Source organism: Pan paniscus, chromosome 10 (assembly GCF_029289425.2).
Source record: "Pan paniscus chromosome 10, NHGRI_mPanPan1-v2.0_pri, whole genome shotgun sequence".
NCBI lineage: Eukaryota > Metazoa > Chordata > Mammalia > Primates > Hominidae > Pan > Pan paniscus.
Window position 1 is genome coordinate 79546224 of NC_073259.2, and position 22988 is coordinate 79569211.

Sequence of the window (22988 nt, forward strand, 5' to 3'; positions counted from 1 at the left end):
TACTGTAGATGGTTTTTACAGCACCAAAACATCTACCTGTTTGATTTATCGAGAAAGGAATGTGTCTATTTTCTCTTGTAACTTAATGGGTTTTTTCTTTTAATAGCAATTAAGTCAGTAAAACTAACAATGGTGGGACAATATGAGTCACATTTGGAGCAATTATTTAAGGGATAAAAACTTTTTAAAATATTTTATGTAGAAAGACAAGTTTTTTTTAATCGAGTTACATCTTATTACAGAAGTGAAGATAATGAAAGGGACATTGCCATGAAATAATAATTTTAGAAACAGCATTAAAAAAAAAAAAAAACTTCTGACCAAATGTTATGTTGCTCTCTAGGGTTGGAAAATAGTTGTTTAGCAAACTGTTGTAGTTCAAATCATCACAACAAAGGTGTGTGTGTTTCTTACTATTTGTGTATTGTGAACACATTTGAAAGCCTGTTTTATTCCTATGTTTGTATGCATTTCGGTTTCAAAAGTACTAAAGCCACCCCACATGGTAAAGAAATAAAAGGGGAATGATTTCCTTAAATTGTTGTTTTTGTCAATGAGACAGATCTGCCACTAGCCCAGCAAACAGCCAATAGCAGATCATAAATTCCTTTGCTTTGAGACAGACTGCCCTGATAACACAGGTCAGTGGTTCCACAGGTTAGTTCTGAATACAGACTCAGGGGACTGAAAGTCCCTGCCCAAAAAAGAAAACCAATTTGTGTGAAGTGAGTTTCAGGAAATGTAACAGAAAGGCATTCATCCTAACAATAATTTAAACTAATTTAAAAAAATAAAGTTTTTACTTTCTCCTCTTCATTTTCAAAGTCACTGTTTCAAAAACCATCCAGCTACTTGATGATACTGTCACAGCAGTGAGAGCTGATAAACACCTAGTTGAAGGCTATGTTTTAGAGCTCACAAATGCACTGTTGAAGTCCTGACTGTGACCAGTATAGTTAGGGACATTTTGACCAGAATAACAGTTATGAGTCAGTTGAGTCTGATCAATTAAGCTGTCTATCATGGTCAACCAAACCTGAATCTGTCTTAATTCAAAAAGCAACTTTTTTGTATCACATCATGCCCATTTCATTTGCTTCAGTATTATACATTATACATCGCATTTTGGATAACTAATCAAATGCATGTGGATTATACATAATGTAACCATAAGTATAAAACATTGCTCCTCTTTGACTGCCTACATTCCACCTCGACCCTAGTGGCTCATCAGCTTGGACTTTTCTTCCACACCAAATCCCACCACTTCATGCCACCTCTGCCACTGCTACACTATCCCACCATCTCCCATCTGGAGACTTTAGTCCCTCCTGCGCTTCCACTCTTGACCCCCTGGTCTATTCTCCCCTTTAAAAGGGTCCCATTGAAAATTTTGGCAAACTATGCATCTAACAAAGATCTAATATCCAGCATCTATAAGAAACTTAAACAAATTTACAAGAAAAAAACAAAAAATTAAAAAGTGGGCAAACAGACACTTTTCAAAAGAAGACATACATGCAGCCAACAAGTATATGAAAAAAAGCTCAGCATTACTGATCATTAGAGAAATGCAAATCAAAACCACAATGAGATACCATCTCACACCAGTCAGAATGCCTGTAATTAAAAAGTCAAAACACAATAGTTGCTGGCAAGATCGTGGAGAAAAAGGAATGCTTATACACAGTTGGTGGGAGTGAAAATTAGCGCAACCATTGTGAAGACAGTGTGGCTATTCCTCAAAGACCTAAAAACAGAACTACCGTTCGACCCAGCAATACATTACTGGGTATATACCCAAAGGAATATAAATCATTCCATTATAAAGACACATGAATGCATATGCTCATTGCAGCACTGTTCGCAATACCAAAGACATGAAATCAACCTAAATCCCCATCAGAAGTAGACTGGATAAAGAAAATGTGGTACATATACACCATGGAATATTATTCAGCCATAAAAAAGAACAAGATCATGTCCTTTGCAGAAACATGGATGGAGGCCATTATCCTTAGTGAACTAACACAGGAACAGAAAACCAGGTACCACATAGCCTTATAAGTGGGAGCTAAATGATGAGAACACATGGACACATAGAGAAAAACAACACACACTGGGGCCTATCAGAGGATGGGAGGAGGCAAAGGATCAGGAAAAATAACTAATGGGTACTAGGCTTGATACCTGGGTGATGAAATAATCTGTACAACAAACCCCCATGACACAAGTTTACCTATATAACAAACCTGCATATGTACCCTGGACTTAAAAGTTAAATAAATATATAACAAAAGGGTCCCATCAGAAGGACATTTCTAAAACACAGATCTGATCACATTACTCTCTGATCTGAAGTCCTTCCAAAGACCTTTATGGGATGGGCCTGGACACCTCTCCAACCTTACCTCCTGCCATCCTCCTCCTGTTATTCCACTCCAGCCATGCTCGCCTCCTTGCAGCTTCTGGACCACACCAGGCACTCTCTACCTCAGGAATTTTGTCCTACTGTTGTCTTTATATCGATACCTGCATGGTGCAGGCATCTGCTGAAATTCCTACTCAGCAGAGATTTTTCTGACCATCTTATCTGAAATAATAGCCCGTCACCGCCACAACCACCACCCATTGCTCTCTATCCCTTTGCCTTGATTTTGCTTTTTTCAGAGCATTTTTCATGTTATATTATTCACTTGAGTTTTTATTTAATGACTATCTTGTCACATTAGAATACCAGCTCCATGAGGTCAGGGGCTTTATCCTGGTATTCACTGCTGTATCACTGTCACCTAAAGTGGTACTAACACAAAGCCGGGCACGGTGGCTCATGCCTGTAATCCTAACACTTTGGGAGGCTGAGGCGGTGAATCGCTTGAGTTCAGGAATTTGAGACCAGCCTGGACAACATGGTGAAACCCTGTCTCTACCAGAAAAAAACAAAAACAAAAAAACCCCACAAAAATTAGCCAGGCATGGTGTCATGTGCCTGTAGTCCCAGCTACTTGTGGGGCTGAGGCAGGAAGATTGCTTGAGCTTGGGAGGCAAGGTTGCAGTGAGCCAAGCTTGAGCCACTACACTGTATCCTGGGTGACAGAGTGAGACCCTGTTTCAAAAAAATAATAATAATAAATAAATAAATACAAATAATAATAATAATAATAAAGTGGCACCAGCACAGAGCAGGCCCTCAATAAATACCGTGGGATATTAAAAAATAGCTTCAGATGTGGAGGAATTATAACCCTGGTGCATTGTTAGTGGGAATATATAAAAGTGTAATCATTTTTCCAATGGTTATGCATAGAACCACCATTTGACCCAAGAATTCCACTACTAGATATATACCCAAAGGAATGGAATCCAGGGACTTGAACAGATATTTGTACACTAATATTCATAGCATCACTGTTCACAAGAGCCAAAAGATGGAAAAACACAACTTTCAATTAACAGATGAAGGGATAAACAAAATGCAGTATATACCTACAATGGTACATTATTCTATCACAAAAAGGAATGCAATTTTGATATATGGTGTAACATGGTTGGACACTGAAAATATTATGCTTGGTGAAATAAGTCAGATACAAAAAGAAAACATTATATGATTCCACTAATATGAGATACCTAGAAAAAGCAAGTTCATAGACTTGCTTTTTCATATTCTACATAGAGGATGTAGAATAGAAATTACCAGGGGCTGGAAATAAGGGGAATGGAGAGATATTGCTAATCAGGTATGGAGATTTTGTTGGGGATAATCGAAAATTTGGGCATAGATAGTGGTGATGGTTAGACAACATTGTGAATACATACAATGCTACTGAATCAGAATACTACGCAGCCATAAAAAAGGATGAGTTTATGTCCTTTGCAGGGACATAGATGAAACTGGAAACCATCATTCTCAGCAAAGTAACACAAGAAGAGAAAATCAAACACCGCATGTTCTCACTCATAAGTGGGAGTTGAACAGTGAGAACAGATGGACACAGGGAGGGGAGCATCACACACCAGGGCCTGTCGGGGAATGGGGGACGGGGGGAGGGATAGCATTAGGAGAAATACCTAATGTAAATAACGAGTTGATGAGTGCAGCAAACCAACACAGCACATGTATACCTATGTAACAAACCTGCACATTGTGCCCATGTACCCCAGAACTTAAAGTATAATAAAAAAGAAAAATCTCTAGACAGGCAGGCTAGTGTGGGAGGAAAATTTTAAAAATGCTACTGAATCTACACATACAAATGTTTAAAATAGTAAATAATGTTTCATGTATATTTTACCACAATAAAAATATGCATAGCCAAGACCAGAAAAAAAGATAGCTTGAAAGAATAACATTTCTTCCCAAGTTACACTGACTTTTAGGAAAAGAGCAACATGCGAGGTCTGTGATAGTTCAGGTGCACCAATTGCAAGCTAACAATAGGAAGACGAAAGGGAAATTAAGCAGAGAGACTGAGAATATTGTAGATTGAAACAGCTTTGCAAACATGGTGCATTGGGGACAATATCTAGGCAAGTATGATACCATACCTTTCTCTCCTGCAGTGGAGGTTTACCAGCCCAGACAGCTAAATAATCCTTCAATCCTTGACTTTCAGAGGAAACCGCAGGGGTCCATCCTGATTCGATTATTCATCCAAAACAGACTTCAGGGCTTTGGGACAGCTCAGTTCCACAGGGTCATCCAGCAGCCTGGGTTCCTTCTGGTTTTTTGTTGTTCTTGTTTTGCCTTCTGTGGAAGGTTCTCCAAACCAGAATTGTTGATGTTGTCTCACCAGTACCACTTCTGCAGGAAGGGGAAATTGAAGAAATTAAGAACAAGCAATGTCTTTTTAAGGAGGTGATACAGGTGTTTCACATATCACTTTTGATCACAGTTGAGTTTAGTCACTTAATCAGGTTTAGATGCAAGGAAGACTGGAAAATCAGACTGTAGCTGGGTGGCCATGTAATCTGCTAAAATTCTGGGTCGGGAAATTATTCTACAAGGGGAGAATGGATACTGGGGGACAGTCAGTAGTCTCTACTCAACTGATTAGTCAGGCACTACTGGGGCAACCTACTTTCAGACAGTATTCAAGGCCCTATACGGATACCAAGAGAATATCCAGGTTTGAGTAGTTCTCAGTCTTTCATGTGTCATAAGACAAGTACACACTATAACACAAGGTAGACTATAAAATTCATAGTAAGACACAAAGTGCTACCAAAGGAGTTCAAAGTAGAGACACTGACCATCAGAAACTGAGCTGTCCAAATGCTTTCCAAACTGATGGTCAATCTCTCTACTTTGAAGTCCTTTGGTAGCACTGAGGTTGCTTTGAAAAACAGGGAGTGAAAGGAGAGCATTTTAGGTGGAACAAAGGGCTAGAGGGGGGAATGTGGAGGGCATGTCTAAAAAAAGCAAACCTCATAGTCTGGTTCAGTTCTAGCACCCACTAGGGATCAGGGAATTCTCGGAAAAGAGTCTGAGGACTTTTCATTTCTATTTACCTGGCATGAAAACTGACAGAGAGTTTTCGAATAGGGCAGTAATATGGTCAGAGTTGTCTTTATAAAGACCATCAGTGAATATGGAAGGGGTGGGAGTAGGTCGAGACTGAATATGGGGAGACAAGATGGAAGGTCAGAGTTAGTGTCTAAAGAGAGTTTTCTGATAAGACAGTTTTATAGGAAACAAAGAAATAAAATACCTTTGCCCTGGTCAAATATTATGCTGAATTACATGTTAATAACACATATTTATTAAGTGCCAACACCATGCTTAGGCTAGCAGCTCTCAAAGCTTTCTGACCATGTATAGGAAGAAACAAATTTCCTCCCCCAATCCATTTTCACAAATATATTTGGAAACAAAGGTTTTTATAAAACAATACTTCAGCCAATTCACTCTGCTGTTTGTCTACTCTATTTTTTTTCTTAATTTTAGACCAGCCACTAAATTATTTATCACTTGAAAAAACACTTCTTTAGGTACCACGAGATAGGTAGGAGGAATACAATACAGTAGCTATCCAAGTCTTTTAAAAGATTATATCTGTCAAGAGAAGGAAAAACAGGCACAAACACAAATGACTACAAGACAAGGTAGGGAAATCGTGGAGTTTTGGATCTGGAAGGGACCCAAGAAGACATTTTATCTTAACATTTCTTGTAATCAGTGGGAAAGCAAAGCTCAGCAATATTAACTAATTCAACAGCACAAAGCAAGTTAGTGCTGCAGACCCAAGATAAGCAGAGCGTCTTGGAGAGGTCCTGGGACCTTCTTATGTTGCTAATTTTTTTAAGCATAATTTTTTAAAGTGTGTTGTATTTTAATTTTATTTCATTTGCATTGAGTAAATAATGCTTTAAATACACATACCACAAATACTACTCAGAAGTTCTATTCATTTGATAAGCGTAGCATTTCTTTAAATATTCATTTATAGTATATTATCAGTGGTGTGAAGTGGCAATGGGACACACATTTAAAGTTATATAAGAAATGGCTTATTTCAGTCCAGTCAGTGGATCTCTGTGACTGAATTCTCTCTCCTTTAAAGATAGTATCAAAGGTATACATTTGAGGCTGTTAGGTCCTTCAGAAATAAGCACTAGTCAATTGGACCAACAAAATCCTTATCCCCAAATCCCCATCTCCATCATAGTACCCAGCAGGGGGCTGGGTACTATGGCACACCCCTGTAGTTCCAGCTACTCAGGAGGGTGACGCAGGAGGATTGCTTGAGCCTAGGAGTTCAAGGCCAGCCTTGGCAATAAACCATCTCTAAAAAAGAAAAAAAAGAAAAAGAAAAAAGGGCAAAGGTATATTGAGTTCCAGTTCTACTCACCAGTCTCAGATATGATCAGCTCCTCAAAATACTGTGCTCTTTGGAGTCACATTGTTGTTTTCACATTTTTCATTTTGTCCTTTAGTATATGAGGTTATAGCTTTGATGTGGCTGCCAAAAAAATACTGAATCACATGTTTCAGGTAGCACATCTTGTTGGTCTTTTGCACAATTTTTCACCTTGGCTATCTTCTACTTAGAAAAATATTATAAAGTAAACTTCTAATATTTTACCAGTTAATAATGTCAGAATTTTCCATTAAATAACCCATGTTAATGTCCTTCATACTAATCTCTCTTTGTTTTCAATTTTTTTAAGCATTGCTCTATTAAATCATGTTAAATTAAGGTACTCTATCCTTTTCTGGTAGAGTTTAGAAAAAATTGATTGTGATAGTCTACATTCTTATTTGACAAATTTAGTAAGAAAGTTGGGTATTTTGAGGTATAGTTGCAACAGAAATATTCTAATGTTTATCTAATCTATTTTATGCATACAAAGAATAGTTGTAAAACTCGTGACAGTCACATTTTGACATTACAATTTTTTGCAAATTATCATATGGTGTTAGCATTTGCTTAAAAATTGTTTAAAGGACAGTTTTATATATATGTACATATGGTATAAGCTATTAAATTGTTTATTGTAAAGTAGGTAATTTATTACATTTCTTTTTAGGCACTTTTGCCAACATTTTAATTAGAAATTTATAGATTTTTTTGCAAAATATAACAAAACAAAGTTGTTTACAGTTGCTTTTGATATTTGTGGTTTAAACATAGTTGTATTGCATTTTTTTAACAACTAAATGACTTCCACATGAAGAGGTTTGCTCACTCTCTCTCCTCTCCATTGAAACCCACAGACGTCTTGCGGGAAACGCTCTGACATACATTCCCAAGGGAGCATTCACTGGCCTTTACAGTCTTAAAGTTCTGTAAGTAAACTGAGTGTTGTTGGATATATTTCTGATTTTAGTGTCAAATGGCTGCTAATTAACTTGTAAAAGCTGAGTGTCTCTAATACACTATTTAAATCCATGGGATAATTCATCTAAATTCAAGTTTACTTCACTGGTACCATACAGCCATATCATACTTGGCTAAATTTGTATGTGAAAAAAAATTCATCTCTCCTTTTCTAATTTTAATATCTAAAATTTTTGCCTTTAAATAACTACCTTATCAACTCAGACTTTTAAAAGAGTATTTCCCTTTCCCTTTGTGTTATGAAATTGGGGTGCGTGTCTTCAAAAGCATTTTGATGACAGGATGAATAAATCACTGTGATGCTGACATAATGAGACCACAGCTTCAAACCGGTTTCAAAGGGGAGTGAATAAGCATCAGCTAAAAAAACCAAGTTTGTGTTCCACCTGTGAATAGATAGGGTAAAGCCTAGTGTATAGCAGATACACTGAGCAGTTGTTTATTTGTTAATTCATTGAAAATTGTAAATATGAGGTTTCTCATTATTTAATGTCCAATTTCTCAATTTGTTTATCAGAAAAATCATTATTATTGAATACTTCCTTCTTCTGGTACCCATTGTTTAATTTTCTTTTAGTTTGTTCTGTGTAGAAAAAAGAGGCACTTACGTAGATAAAACAGATAATGCAAGGAAAAGTTTATCTCAGAAAAAAAATCCTGATTTTCTTTCTTTGACATAAAAGTTATTAACTTTGATATATTTCTGCTTATTGAAAATTACATTTCAGCGACCTAAAAGACACATAGGTTAAAAAAACAGTTTAATTCAATTTAATATTTTGTTAAAAGTGAAATTCAACAGCAGAACCGTTATTTGATCGCCTTAGGAGATTGGGTTTGGTTTCCCTTCCTCTCTTTGAATTTTTTTCTTTTCTTTCTTTTTTTTTTTTTGCTACTAAGAAGAAATGCTTTTAAGTTGTCATGTTGCCAAATCCTAATAGTAATTCCTTATGTGGTAAAATTCAGAGTTGTAGCACCAGCTCCGATGCATATAGTTTCACAAACCCCCCCAAAAAATTTGGAACCATTCAAAATGTATCGTGAGAGTCAAGTTTAGATAAGACAACTAAAGTGATTTTTTTTCCCATGTTGAGCTATGTACCACTAAGTATTTGGGATGCTTGTTAAATAAATTTTACTAGAATCAAGTATTTTAATTCACTTAACAAAGTGTATATTGGATATATAAGCCAGTGTGTGTGTATCTCCAGACATCAAATTATACTTTAATTATAAATGTGTAAAATGAATACATTTAAATTAATATGGATATATATGAATTATATATAAGCTAGTTATTATAATTACATATAATTATAATTTTAAATCCTTGAATTCTTAAATATGAATTATACAAGTCTTATACTAATTTTTCTATCATATTTTTATATTTTATATTAATAGTTATACCATTATATATTTCTAATTGTATTCACTAGTGCATTACTAGAGAATGTTTGTTTCCCACAATGCACTAAAGATCTATGAAATTAGAGATGTCATCTGTCTTGGTCACTGGTATATCCCCAGCTCCTAGAACACTTCCTTACTTAGAGTAGACATTCAATAAATATTTGTTGAATTAATGATTCAGGCTGATGATCTAGAGAGAATAAGGGAGTTCTAGATTTTTCAACTTTTTCTTCATTTTTGTATGATATTGACCCAATGCTGTATGTTTATTAATGGAATATCTATTGTGTATTAAACAAAAAAGTTGTGCCTTCATATCTGATATGTACTTTTACCTACAAAGAGGCTTTTTACCCAGAATGCTCCTGCACACACTTTGCTGCTTCTTAAGGTGCATTTTACCTGAAGACTCCAGAGTGGAGTGGATTAATATGATTCAAAAATGAGAAGCATAGATTATTTCTCATGCTAACTATTAAAATGTACCCTTTCCATCAGAAAAAAAAATGGTATTTAGACCCTCTCTTTTATCCACTCCTACTAACCAATGTTTCCTGTCTCCTGTACAGTCAAGGGTTCAGCAAAGCCTAGTGCGTGTGATACTGAAATTAGCATTAAACAAATTATTACTAGAAATATAAAGATCAATAAATATTGTTCATGCCCTTGAAGAGTTTATAATCTAGTGACAGACTGTGGGACCAAGATAGTGGGACGAAGACAGAAAAACAGAGATCACTTCTGATTTTTGTGGAAAGTGTATCTAGATATCTGTGCAGGGTACTGTGAAACTACAGAGGTTGGGGAGTTGATGTCGTCCCATCTGGTGGCTCAGATTTGGCTTCCTAGGAGAGAAGCTTTCCCAGAGATGACCCAGGAGCTGAATCTTGAAGCACAACTAGGAATTAGCCACCCAAATAAGATGGCCGACTGAGGGGACAATACGTACAGCAACACAGAGTCAGAAAGGACCTGGGATGAACAGGTAGCTCCAAGCAGGTTAGTACTTGAGCATTCAGGAGAAGCTACAGAGCATTTGGAGAAGAGCTTGTAAAGACAGAAGGAGTCCCAGTTGCAGGGATCCCATATGTTAAGTCATATGGGTGGACATTATGAGGAGGCATGATGAGGAGTCAAGGAAAAGATGTACATAAGTGAGGGAAGGCCATGTTCAGACTTTGCACTATAGCTGGGTCCCTGTCAGTGTGAGGAGAGTTCAAGAGGAACAAGATCCTGCCAGAAATTGTGCTCACTCTTCTCTTTACTTTGCTGACCTAAAGACTAATATTCAATGAATGGACTCAAATTGTCAAATATTTTTAAAGTATTTTGGTTTTTGTCTTAGGTTGTTTGTGCTATGATAACGGAATACCGCAAACTGGGTAATTTATAAAGAAGAGAAGTTTATTTCTCACAGTTCTGGAGGCTGGGAAGTCCAAGATCAAGGTGCTGACATCTGGTGAGGGCTGCTTTCTGCTTCCAAGATGGCATCTTGAGAGCCAAATCCTCTGGAGGATAGGAATGCTGTGTCTTCCTATGGCAGAAGGTGGAAAGGCAAAAAAGGAATAAACTTCTTCCAACAAGGCTTTTTATGATGGAATTAATCTATTTCATATGATTGTACTCCAAACATTTTTAAGGCAATAATACAAAATATTTATAAAGCAAACTTTTGAGGAAATTCATTGAGATCACCATTTCTTATTTTTCTGCTAATTTAATTAAAACATCTCCCAAAGGCTCTACCCAACACCTCCCAAAGGTCCCCACCTCCCAACACTATTGCATTGGGGATTAAGTTTCAACATGAATTTTTGGAGGGGACAAAAACATTCAAACCATAACAGCATTAGAACAATTTTTCTCAGCAATGTTGGTTCTGCCTGTTACAGAGTGTTTTGGAAATTTGTGGGAGCATCTTTGGTTGTCCAGATGATTGGCGTGTAGCAAGCTGTCCTGCAATGTGCTGCACAGCCCAGCATAAAGAATTCTCCCTTATTCTGGCTTCTTACTGTCCCTCCATACCAACTATAAATCAGTACTTTAATGTGCAATTGTATTGAAACGTTTTATAAGATGTTCTGCATATGCTTAATAATTTGCACAGGAAATATTAAATGGAATAAACAGTTTCTCTCAAGATAATTAAATAAGTAACTTAGTTAATACATCCTGTCTATTCCTGATATTTTAAGATTTCTAGCCACACATTTAGTTTAAAATCGTGTTCGTAGCTGGGCATGGTGGCTCATGCCTGTATAATCCTAGCACTTTGGGAGGCAGAGGTGACTGAATTACTTGAGCTCAGGAGTTCAAGACCAGCCTGGGCAGCATGGCAAAACCCCATCTCTACAAAAAATACAAAAATTAGCCTGGCATGGTGGCGAACGCCTGTGGTCCCAGCTACTCAGGAGGCTGAGGTGGGAGGGAGGATTTCATGAGCCTAGGAGGTTGGGGCTACAGTGAGCCAAGATTGCACCACTATACTGTAGCCTGGGCAACAGAGCAAGACCTGTCTCAAAAAATATATAAATAAAATAAGATAGTGTTAGTGCAGTAGAAGAATTACCTCAAAAGCCACAAAACAAATTAAAAATATATAGCCATGGAAATGTGCAACCTTTTTAAAATAACTATCGTTAAATTACCAGAGTAACAAGAAACACAGGATCTCATTGAATTTCATCAACAAAGTTTGCTTTATAAATATTTTGTATTATTGCCTTTTAAAGTTTTTAGAGCACAATCATATGAAATTTATGTTGTGATAATTATATAATGATTTATTTATCTGAGGATGGCCAGCTTGTTGCTTTTTTAATCTTACTCTTTTACTGCCTAGCAAAGTCTACCACCCAACTTCTGAGAAGGCAGTTTTGTGACTATTTCTTTGTCCAATTCAGCCTCAATTCTCTGTTGCCTATGGAGGGATCTCCAGGGCCTTTTAAAGTACTGGGGAATTAATGCTTGCTTCAGAATGTTATGGAATTTTGAGACAGGATAAATATTCTCTGTGATATTTCCACACTATCTTGCCCTAACACATGGAGAATTATTTTGACACTATTCATCTGTAAGGAACACTCACTTGGGAGAATATTCATGCTCAATTGTGAGTGTCACACTTCCTGATTTTCTTCACCATGACGTTTGTAATTTGATTGGCATGTTATATTTATTTTAATAAAGGTTATTTCCTTCTTTCCCTTATAATATATAACAAGTATGATCTGTTATTACATATCGTATTAGTCCATTTTCACACTGCTGTAAAGAACTACCTGAGACTGGGTAATTTATAAAGGAAAGAGCTTTAATTGGCTCACAGTTCTGCGTGGCTGGGGAGGCCTCGGGAAACTTACAATCATGGCAGAAGCAGCAAGGTATGTCCTACATGGCATCAGGAGAGAGAGAGCGAGGGGGGATCTGCCACACACTCTTAAACCATCAGATCTCGTGAGAACTCACTCACTATCATGAGAATAGCATGGCAGAAAGCGCCCCCATGATTCAATCACCTCCCACCAGGTCCCTCCCCCGACCTGTGAGGATTACAATTTGACATGAAATTTGGGTGGGGACACAAAGCCAAACCATATCAGTGTCTCAACTAGTTTTTATTCTAGTATCCATCTAGATCTCTACTCTCATGTTCCCATTCTCATACAGAATGGCTTTTGATCACGTTATTTTTCTCACACCCAACCTTATTCTTTAAAAGTAGAGGCAAATGGCTGGGTGTGGTGGCTCACACCTCTAATCCCAGCACTTTGGAAGGCTGAGACGGACAGATCACCTGAGGTCAGGAGTTTAAGACCATCCTGGCCAACATGCTGAAACCTCATCTCTACTAAAAATACAAAAATTAGCTAGGTGTCATGGTGCACCCCTGTAATCCCAGCTACTTGGGAGGCTGAGGCACAAGAATCTCTTGAACCTGGGAGGCAGAGGCTGCAGTGAGCCAAGGTAGTGCTACTGCACTCCAGCCTGTGCAATAGAGTGAGATTCTGTCTCCAAAAAAAAAAAAAAAAAAAAAAGTAGAAGCAAGCATCTGATTCATTCATAAAAATGTTTCCTGAGGTAGTTGCATATGAGCATCATGTATATAATGACACTTACATCATCTTACTATAAATTACTTTTCTTATATTTCTTCTTTATAATACATTTAGGGCACAACAATAAAGTATATTGATTTTTTCTTTGAAATAATGTGTGTAAATAGGCTATAATTCTATGAATTTTACTTAAGTATAATAGAAGTGGCATTACAAAATATTTGTTATTAAAGGGAACATTGAATCCAATATAGTTGAGAACCACAGTGCTAGAGGTAAAATGCTGAACAAGATAGACCTGTCCCCTACTCTCATGAAAACTCTCTTAACTGTTTTATAAAGTCCAAAAGTGGTTGGAAAAAAGAAATAACTAATGGTATTGTGATATGGTGAGAAAGATAATGTGAGAGTAATATTTGTCTGGGGCCCTGACCTGAGTAAGGATGGTAAAGAGGGCATATGGACAAAGAAGAGAAAAATAATCTTGATCCAGTCTATTAAGATGGAGAATGAAGACAGCAGCAGCCATCCTTGGCTAGGTCTGTTTTACATTTACTGTGAATGCTAAAACATCACTAATATTTAAAGTTATTTTTCCTGTAAATATTGGCCCTAATAAAAAAAATAAGTAATTGGTTCTGTATGGCAAAATACCCAGTCCGTGGAATTCTGAACCAGGCTGTCCTCAACAAAGGTTCATTTTCTAGTGTAAGCCATGTAAGCCATTCCATCAAAGAATGGCTCATCCTTCTGCCACTCAACACCAAAACCAAAGCCACATGGAGGTGATGGGTAAAACTAACCATAGAAAAGTCACAATTAGGCAGAATTCCCCTGTTCTCATGTAGACCCAGAATAGAGCCTTGATGGTTACTTGATATCTACACAGAGGACAAATAGGCCAAGGGAATACCTAAGAATTGAGCCATCAGTTGTAACCAAGTTCCCACTCAGCAGGTTATTTAATCTCCCTCTCCTTCACTGTACCTGTTCTTACTTAGTCCTGTTGGAAAAAAAAAAAAAAAAAAAGTGGGGGAGGGACCAAAAAATTGTGTAGCGTAGCATGGGGATGCTGTATGAAATAGTGATTATTTTAAAGCTCCTGGGGCAAAGAAATTAAGAAAATATAGAAGTCATCTTTTGTCTCTAGAGAAAGTATTCCATTTGCTTTTCCTAATCATATGTGAATGATAAAAATGAAGTTTTAAGTGCCTACACCTATATTCAGTATCTTTATATTGCATGTACTCAGTAAGGAGTATTTTCAAAAGAAATCAGCAGCCATGTGTAAATGTTTGTTTCAATTGCACCCCCTAGCACTATAAACCTTGTAATTGTTTTCCCTCCCATTGGAATATCTTAAACAAAAACAGAATGTTCTAATTAACCCACTGGAGACTTATAATGATATAATAAAGATAACTTGCTCTTGTTTTGTCATTTGAAAGTAATTAAACAAAAGTTCCTTATTTAGGGAGTGATCAGGGCTTAAATTGTTTTTTTGTTTTTTAAGTTATATTCTTGGTGTTTTACTGGTAGACGTACTTGAAAATTTAAATCATTAGGAGGTAACGTGGGGGTAGCTTTAAAAGTTATCATCGGTCAGGCGCGGTGGCTCATGCCTGTAATCCCAGCACTTTGGAAGGCCAAGGTGGGTAGATCATTTGAGGTCAGGAGTTCAAGACAAGCCTGGCCAACATGGTGAAACCCCGTTGCTGCTAAAAATATAAAAATTAGCCGGCGGTAGTGGCGCATGCCTCTAATCCCAGCTACTCAGGAGACTGAGGCAGGAGAATCGCTTGAACCCGGGAGGCGGAGGTTGCAGTGAGCCGAGATCGCACCACTGCACTCCCGTGTGGGCAACAGAGTGAGACCCTGTCCCCCCTCCAAAAAAAAGTTATCATCACTAAAGTTCATTTAAGTTCCATTATCTGAAGAAAGATATATAAAGCAGCAGAGAAAGTTCGCAACTATTCAATGACGAAAAGCTATCTGAAACTCTCATCTTCCACCTCAATTTTTCAGATATTTTAGGGAAATCATATTTTAAGAGTTACACTGTTTGGTTAGTAAGGCAAAGGACAATGCAATACATACCTTGTACCAGTAATATATTATTTATTAATAAAAAGTTTAGACATCAATTAATTCTATTATCTTTATCTTATTTAAATGTAACACAAAAGTAAAGTAATACTTAGAAAACATTTTTGTGAACTTAAAATTGGATGATGGATTGAAACTGCTTGGGAAAATGTAAAATAACAAAAATGTAAAATAACAATAAAATAACACAGAAATCCAAAGTTTTAATATTCAGATAAATTATGCAAAACATAGAATTCAAGTTTCAATTCTCCTAATTCCTTAACTGGTAAGTGAAGTGTGGGGATCTTCCTAAAACTCACCTTTATTCCTAAGGAACCAATACATTTGAGACTCTTGATTTATGAAATTTTAATTGAATCTAAGTTTAACATAATGAAATTAGTTGAGTAGAACTATTGTGATACAAATGATGTAATTACGTTCCTTAGAAAACAATCTCAGGCATGGTGTTAAAGGCATAATTTTTATGATCTCCAAATATTTTTCAAGTCTTGTTTGTATATGAGCACGTATTTATATACATAAAAGTACTATAAATACTTTCATATTTTAATCCTCCAACACCTTTTCAACCAGATGATATTATTCCCATTATACAGATAAAAGACCAAGGGTCAGGAGGTTAAATGAGTTTCCTCTCCAAGACTAAAAGCTTAGGTCTTGTCTCCAAACCCAGTGCAGCTCTTCCTCAAGTTCAAATGAAGATTTTTTTTTTTTTTTTGAGACAGGGTCTCATTTTGTCCAGAGTAGGTAGGACTATAAGTACATGCAACCACTCTCACTTCCCCAAGTGAAAATATCCTATTAGAAATGTTTAGATAGCTAGGTGTAGTAACTCACACCTGTAGACCAGGCTACTCTAAAGGCTGAGGCGGGAGGATCCCTTGAGCTCAGGAGTTCGAGTCCAGTCCTGGGCAACAAAGCAAGATTCTCCTACCCTTCGTTTCTAAATAAATAAATACATAGGCTGGGCGTGGCGGCTCACACCTGGGATTACAGAATCCCAGAACTTTGGGAGGTTGAGGTGGGAGGATCACTTGAGGTCAGGAGTTTGAGACCAGCCTGGCCAACATGGTGAAACCCCATGTCTACTAAAAATACAAAAATTAGCCGGGCACGGTGATGCATGCCTGTAGTCCCAGCTACTCGGGAGGCTGAGGCAAAAGAATTGCTTGAACCCAGGAGGCAGAGGTTGCAGTGGGCTGAGATTGCGCAACTGCACTCCAGCCTGGCGACAGAGTGAGACTCCATCTCAAAATAAATAAATAAATAATTAAATAACTAAATACATAAATATTTAGCACAGCATGGGGTAGTTCTCAGTGTGTGGTGCCCTGCTCAGCAGTATTGGCGTCACCTGAGAGCTTGTTACGAGTGTGAATTTCCTGGCCCTTCCTCAGACCTACTAAACCAGAAACTTTGGGATGGGGCCCAGCATTCTGTTTTAACAAACCTTCCAATGGCTTCTGATGAACCCTAAAGTTTGACAACCAATGGCATAGAGTTTTCTTTTTCTCTGGCTCATTAAATTGTCAAACCCAGTACAAAAATTATTAGTTTCGAGAAAGGGCCTATTAATGTACATTAAAAGGGCCAATTTTTACTGAATGCTTATCATGTAGCAAGCATTGTTCTATGAACCTTCACTCATTGAAACATCACAATGAGCCCTGCAAGGTAGGTGTTATTACTGATCGCTGAGGCATAGAGAGATTTGGTGATTTTCCAATCTCTAGTGGCAGAGAAGAGGTGGTCAGATTTGAGAATCCATATTCTTAACCATACCGTTCACATGCAATCTGAGAATTTACACAGTCAGCACATATGCCTCAAGAGAATGCTGCCTGGTGCACTGGAAAACACACCAAGCTTTGGAGTTAGATACACCTGGGTGGAATTCCAGCTAGTCAAGTAGTGAACAGAAAGAAACTTCCTTTGCAGAGATGAAAGAACCAGGCAGATTGTTTCTGAAACACAAATACAAGTTTGCAACTTAATAAGTAGAAATATTTCTTTAAAACTTCTGCTTTCCTAAAATAGTCTTCTGCCTCAGGCTTACATGGACTACAAAATACTGGGAGAAAAAAAAATGTGCTGCAGAATTCTTGTGTTATAAACATTTATGAATAAGGTAGCAAAATATAATGAATCTCATGGGAATTTGTTTCCATGCTATTTCCTCATTAGCAATCATATATTTTTATTTCACAGCTTCCAGGCGTTTCCATTCTGTAGTCCCCATATTATGAAAAACTGTTCAAGATTTTCAAGTGCAAGTGCAAAAACACAAATACTTCACAAAAAGAATTTAGCTTATATCAAAATAAAGCCATGCAGAGAAGGGAGACAATTTTAGCCTCCTACCATTATCCTTATTTCCATTTGGTATAACTTATACAAGTAGCAGTTCCTTTAAAAACATATATAAGAGCATGTCATTTTCCTACATATGCCCTTCAACAGTGGTTTCTCATCACACATAAAATAAAGCCTTATGGTGGCTGGCAAAGCCCTCCATGAGATGGTCTCAGGCTCTCTCTCCCAACCTCGAGTCCTCACTCATTCCTCAGAAACAGCTGGTCCTTTGCTGCTCCTTTAGCAAGTCAAGCAAGCTCCCTCCAGCCTCCAGCCCTTGTACTTACTCTTCTCTTTTCCTTGGTAACTTTTCCCAAATATTCACAAGGATTTTCTCCCTGTCTTCCTTCTGGTCTCCAGTTAAATATCACCTTTCAGAGAGACCTTCCCTGACCACCTTTAAAATAAAAATCTCACCCCCTGATACCATCTATCCAAAATTCATAGTTTTGTTTTTTATTCATAGTACTTATCACTTGTCTCATGTTAATATATTCATTTGTTCATCTTTAATTATCTTCACTCTTCACAGGAATTTCAGCTCCCCAAAAGACAAGACTTTGTCTGACGCTCTGTTGTTTTTCTGACACCTGGAACAGTGCCTGGCCTTGTTTAGGCCTGTTATTGTTCATTTTTTTAAACATTTTTCTTTATTTCTTTTAACATACAGTATGCTGCAGAATAATCAGCTAAGACAGGTACCCACAGAAGCTCTGCAGAATTTGCGAAGCCTTCAATCCCTGTAAGTATAGTAGACATTGCAAAATATATTTAAGATCAATTTGGGAAGAAGCATTGAAATGTTCAGTTGACCATTTTAGTATGTTCCTTGGTTGGGAGTCATACCTAAATGTATTGTGAATGAGAGCCCATTAGAGTAACAACTCTTCATAGCCTCATTGAGCAATATGTATGGGAGGAACCAGTGTTGGAGTTTGGGGTTTTAGGGTGGACATTTAATTGCAACATCTCCAGTCCAAAGCACTACTTCCAAGATCCTGTCCTACATTCCCTTGTAATATTCTTGCTTCTGAATTCGAATAAGAAATAGTGCTTTCCTTCTACCTAAAAAAAAAAATAGATGCTGTAATCTAGACATTTTGACATCTTTGATTTATTCTGTTTTAGGATTATTTGAGTTGCCTTGTAATCAAGTTTTTTCGAGTCAAATAAAGGCTTACTATTTTAGTACTGCCTATATAATACATTAGGGATCCTCAAGTCAGGAGCCTAAGATCTACTGGTATATCCTGAAGCTTCCCCATCACAGAACACAGATGTGCAGACATGGCCATAAACAATCCCACAGATACAAACATACCTTAGATTCACACACCACACACAGACACATGGACTCACAGAGGTGTTGGTGTTCCCTACTCTGAATCCACAACTTTTCCATCAGGAGTTTCCTACCCCCCTACACACACTGATTTAAAACTTCTGAATAAATAAAATTACTCACAAAAGAACATTCTCCCAGCTAAATGTTTTGGAACTTGTATTGTAAGCAGTTGATTGTAGTGATTACTTGGCAAGTCTATACCACTACTATTTAGTCAGTAAATCTTCCTCCCATTAGAATGTATAAGTGTTTACAATATATTGCATGATGTCCAATATATCACACGTGTGATATATGCTGTAATTTTACTTACACTGGAGATGCACATCTGCCAAACAAAATACTGGGTTGTAGTTCGTGATGAGGAAGATAAATGCATTAAAAGGGCAAATAAATATTGATAAATATTGTGGACTCCAGCTGAAAATTGTTGTAAAGAATCCTTCGGTTAATAATTACATATAGTTTGCTTAATGTGTTTTACCGAGGTAACATAGAAGGAGGACTGTGAGATTTGAAGATGATACTTTCGTCCTTTGATCTTTTTTTCTTTTTAATGAAAGAAAATCTGTGCTTGAGATCATTTCAAGCCTTTTACTCCAGTCAAACAAAGTGACTTCCTAGGTTTTCACCAGCCTATAGATAAACAAGCCCACAAGGGCCCCTTTGTGGTATGAGATAGGTCTGTTGTATTTTCTGGAGCTCCTTAATGTCATGACAGTATCACTTCTCCTTTGTTGCACAAGCCTTTACCTGAAGGAAAGAAGAAACAGCTGGAGAAGCAAAACAGCCTCAAGTTGGGGTATCTGTGTGGCAAAATTGAAATGGTGATAATGGCGGTAGCCAATAGGAACTTTAAACAGCTGCAAGGCAGGCAGTAGATAGAAGGATAAGAGTTTGTAACCAAAAGCCACTATCAGCTGAAAGAAGATCACAAACAGAACACAAACAGAAGTGAACTCTTTGAGAAAGAGAAAACCATGAATCTTTTGTTCACTGGAACTGGTGGTGCCTGCCTGATAAAGGTGTTCAGATTTAGTTTCTTACAGTCTAGATATTCACTGTTCACCAGGTGTCTCTACATTTGGTTTCTGGTTTTGCAAAAAGAATAACATTTTGAAACTTTATAAATATGTGTTCCCTGTGAAAAGGTCAAGGGTTAACTTTCTGGTTTGACACTGACCACATCCAAACTAAAGGATCTAGATAGATACTCGGCCCCCAGTTCACACTGGATTGTATCAGCTGGGTTATGCAATGTTTGTCAGGGGCCCCTTTGTCCAGAGCACAGACAGACCAGTGTGAGTGTTGAATGTTGACAATGTGTGCCAGTGTCCCACTTTTTCTCACTGATATTTTTTGTGCAGCTTTGATGCAAGACTTAAGAGTTGTCAAAAAAAAAAAAAAAAAAAAAAGCATGATATGTTGGGAGGTTAAAGTGGGAGGATCACTTGGAGGCCAGGAGTTTGAGACCAGCTTGGGCAACATAGTGAGACACCCCCACCGCCATCTCTACAAAATAAAAATTAAAAAACTTAGCTAGGTGTGGTGACATGTGCCCGCAGTCCCAGCTAGTCGGGAGGCTGAAGCAGGAGGATCACTTGGGCCCAGGAGTTTGAGGTTACAGGTTACAGTGAGCTATATCATGCCACTGCACTCCAGCCTGAGCTACAGAGCACCACTCCAGAGTAAGAAAAGAAAAGAAAAGAAAAAAGAAAAGAGCATGATAAACATAGGCTGAACCACCAACCCTGCAGATACCATATTGTACCAACAAAAGGAGTGCCCTACCCATACATACACCAGGCCAGTTTGGAGGTTTAGGGTATATTGTGCCCCTTTAAAGTTCTATTGTCCTGGTTTTAAAGTATTTAATTGTACTTCTCCTTCTTCCTTTAAGCACGTCTAAAAATAAAAACATTAGTTTGAGTTTACTGATCATTACAAACATGCATTCCTTATCCATTCTCCATTCATTTTCCAGGCCATACGTTAGCCTCTGTGCTTCCGTATCAATAAAGTAATGATGAGAGTAGGACTCTGCCTCATCCACACTGCCAATGCCTAGAAAGTCTCCACTCCATTGCCATCTCTTCTTGGACTGGAGTCAACCCTTAGATCTTCACTTAGCCTTTTTTTCTACATGGTTTCCCTTTTTTTTTCTTTTCACTCTCTTGAATTCACTTTATTTTTCTCCACGTTATTATTTTTCTTGGATTATACATTCACTCTTTAAGAAGCACTCTACCCTTGATAGGGGCTGTGAGCTCATTGTCTTTATACATGCCTGGCCTTGTATAAAGAGTAATGGCAAAAACCACATTTACTTTTGCACCAACTGAATAACTTCTACAGCAGGCCTTCTCAACACTGGCTACAAATAAGATTCTTCTGGAAAGACCCAAAGCCTAGACTGCAGCCTAGAACAATTAAAATCAGAATCTCTGGCCAGGTATGGTGGCTCATGCCTGTAATCTCAGCGTTTTGGGAGGCTGAAGTGGGAGGATCACTTGAACCCAGGAGTTTGAGACCAGCTTGGACAACATAGTGAGACCCCTGTCTCTCTATAAAAAATTAAAAAGTTAGCTGGGCATGGTGGCCTGCTCCTGTAATCCCAGCTACACATGAGGCTGAGGTGGGAGGATCACTTGAACTCAAGAAGAATTCGAGGGTACAGTGAGCCCTGATCATGCCACTGCACTCTCTGAGGATAGGACTCATGCATGCACTAGTGTTTTCTAACTGGCTTAATTGCACAGTTAAGTATTTCCTAAGTGAAAATTAGGAAAACTATTGACCTGACCTGGAGCATTCCCTCAGATGATCTGCAAAGTATTCTCCGGAACTCTTTTCAAATCTGAAATTACAAGCTTGAGTAATGTAGTGAGATGCTGTCTCTAAAAATAATTAAGTAAATAAATAAAATTGGCTGGGAGTCATGTGCATGACTGTAGTCCCACCTATGCTGGAGGCTGAGGTGGGAGGATCATTTGAGCCCAGGAGTTTGAGGCTGCAGTGAGCTATGATCCTGCCACTGCACTCCAGCCCGGGCAATAGAGCAAGACCCTGTCTCTGAAAAAAAGGAAAAGAAATACCTGAAATAATAACAAAATCCATACTTTGCACTCTTCTATGAGCTAATAATATACTTAAAATATAAAAGTCAGGCATTGTCTTATTTGTGTTTAATTGAAAACAGCTTGCATGCCTATGCATTCCACTGATAACCCGGGGAGATAAAGTTAAGAGGCCACATGCTCTATCACCCTGCTATTCAGATTTTTTCTGTGGGCCAGCAGCATCAGCACTGCCTAAGAAATGCAGAACACTTGGTCTCAGCTCTGTCTTACTTAAAAAAATCTTCATTTTAACAAAATCCTAGGTGATTCGTAGGCAAAAAATGCATTTGAGAAATTAAAATTGTTAGTGTTCTATAACACTAACAAAGTGGTCTACAAATCAAAAATGGTTGAAAACGACTGACGTAGATCATTTGCATTCTTTGCTCCACCCATATACACTTGGCTTCCTTGAATAAAGTTTAGGAAATTTGATACACTGAAATTGGTAACATTGCTGTGAGGAAGAAACAAATTGTGCTCATGTTTCAAGGAATGTTAATTTTCCACTTATTCCACATATACAAAAGATGTTTTGTTCATAATGGAAACACATAGGTACACTTGTGGTTTTTTTGTTTTGTTTTGTTTTTTGAGTTGGAGTCTCCTTCTGTTGCCCAGGCTGGAGTACAGTGGTGCGATCTCAGCTCACTGCAACCTCCACCTCCCAGGTTCAAGCGATTCTTCTGCCTCAGCCTCCTAAGTAGCTGGAATTACAGGCACCTGCCACCACGGCTGGCTAATTTTT

General features: G+C 37.7%; 1 protein-coding gene across 2 annotated transcripts in view; it reads left to right on the plus strand.

The window, feature by feature from the left end:
* The window catches only part of LGR5 (leucine rich repeat containing G protein-coupled receptor 5), a 147565-nt gene that overhangs the window by 77246 nt on the left and 47331 nt on the right, over positions 1 to 22988 (plus strand). For both annotated transcript variants that reach the window (XM_003832909.5, XM_003832911.5), the window contains exons 3-4: positions 7718 to 7789; positions 18447 to 18518. In XM_003832909.5, coding sequence (XP_003832957.1) covers positions 7718 to 7789; positions 18447 to 18518 — 144 coding nt within the window. The remainder of the gene's footprint in view (positions 1 to 7717; positions 7790 to 18446; positions 18519 to 22988) is intronic.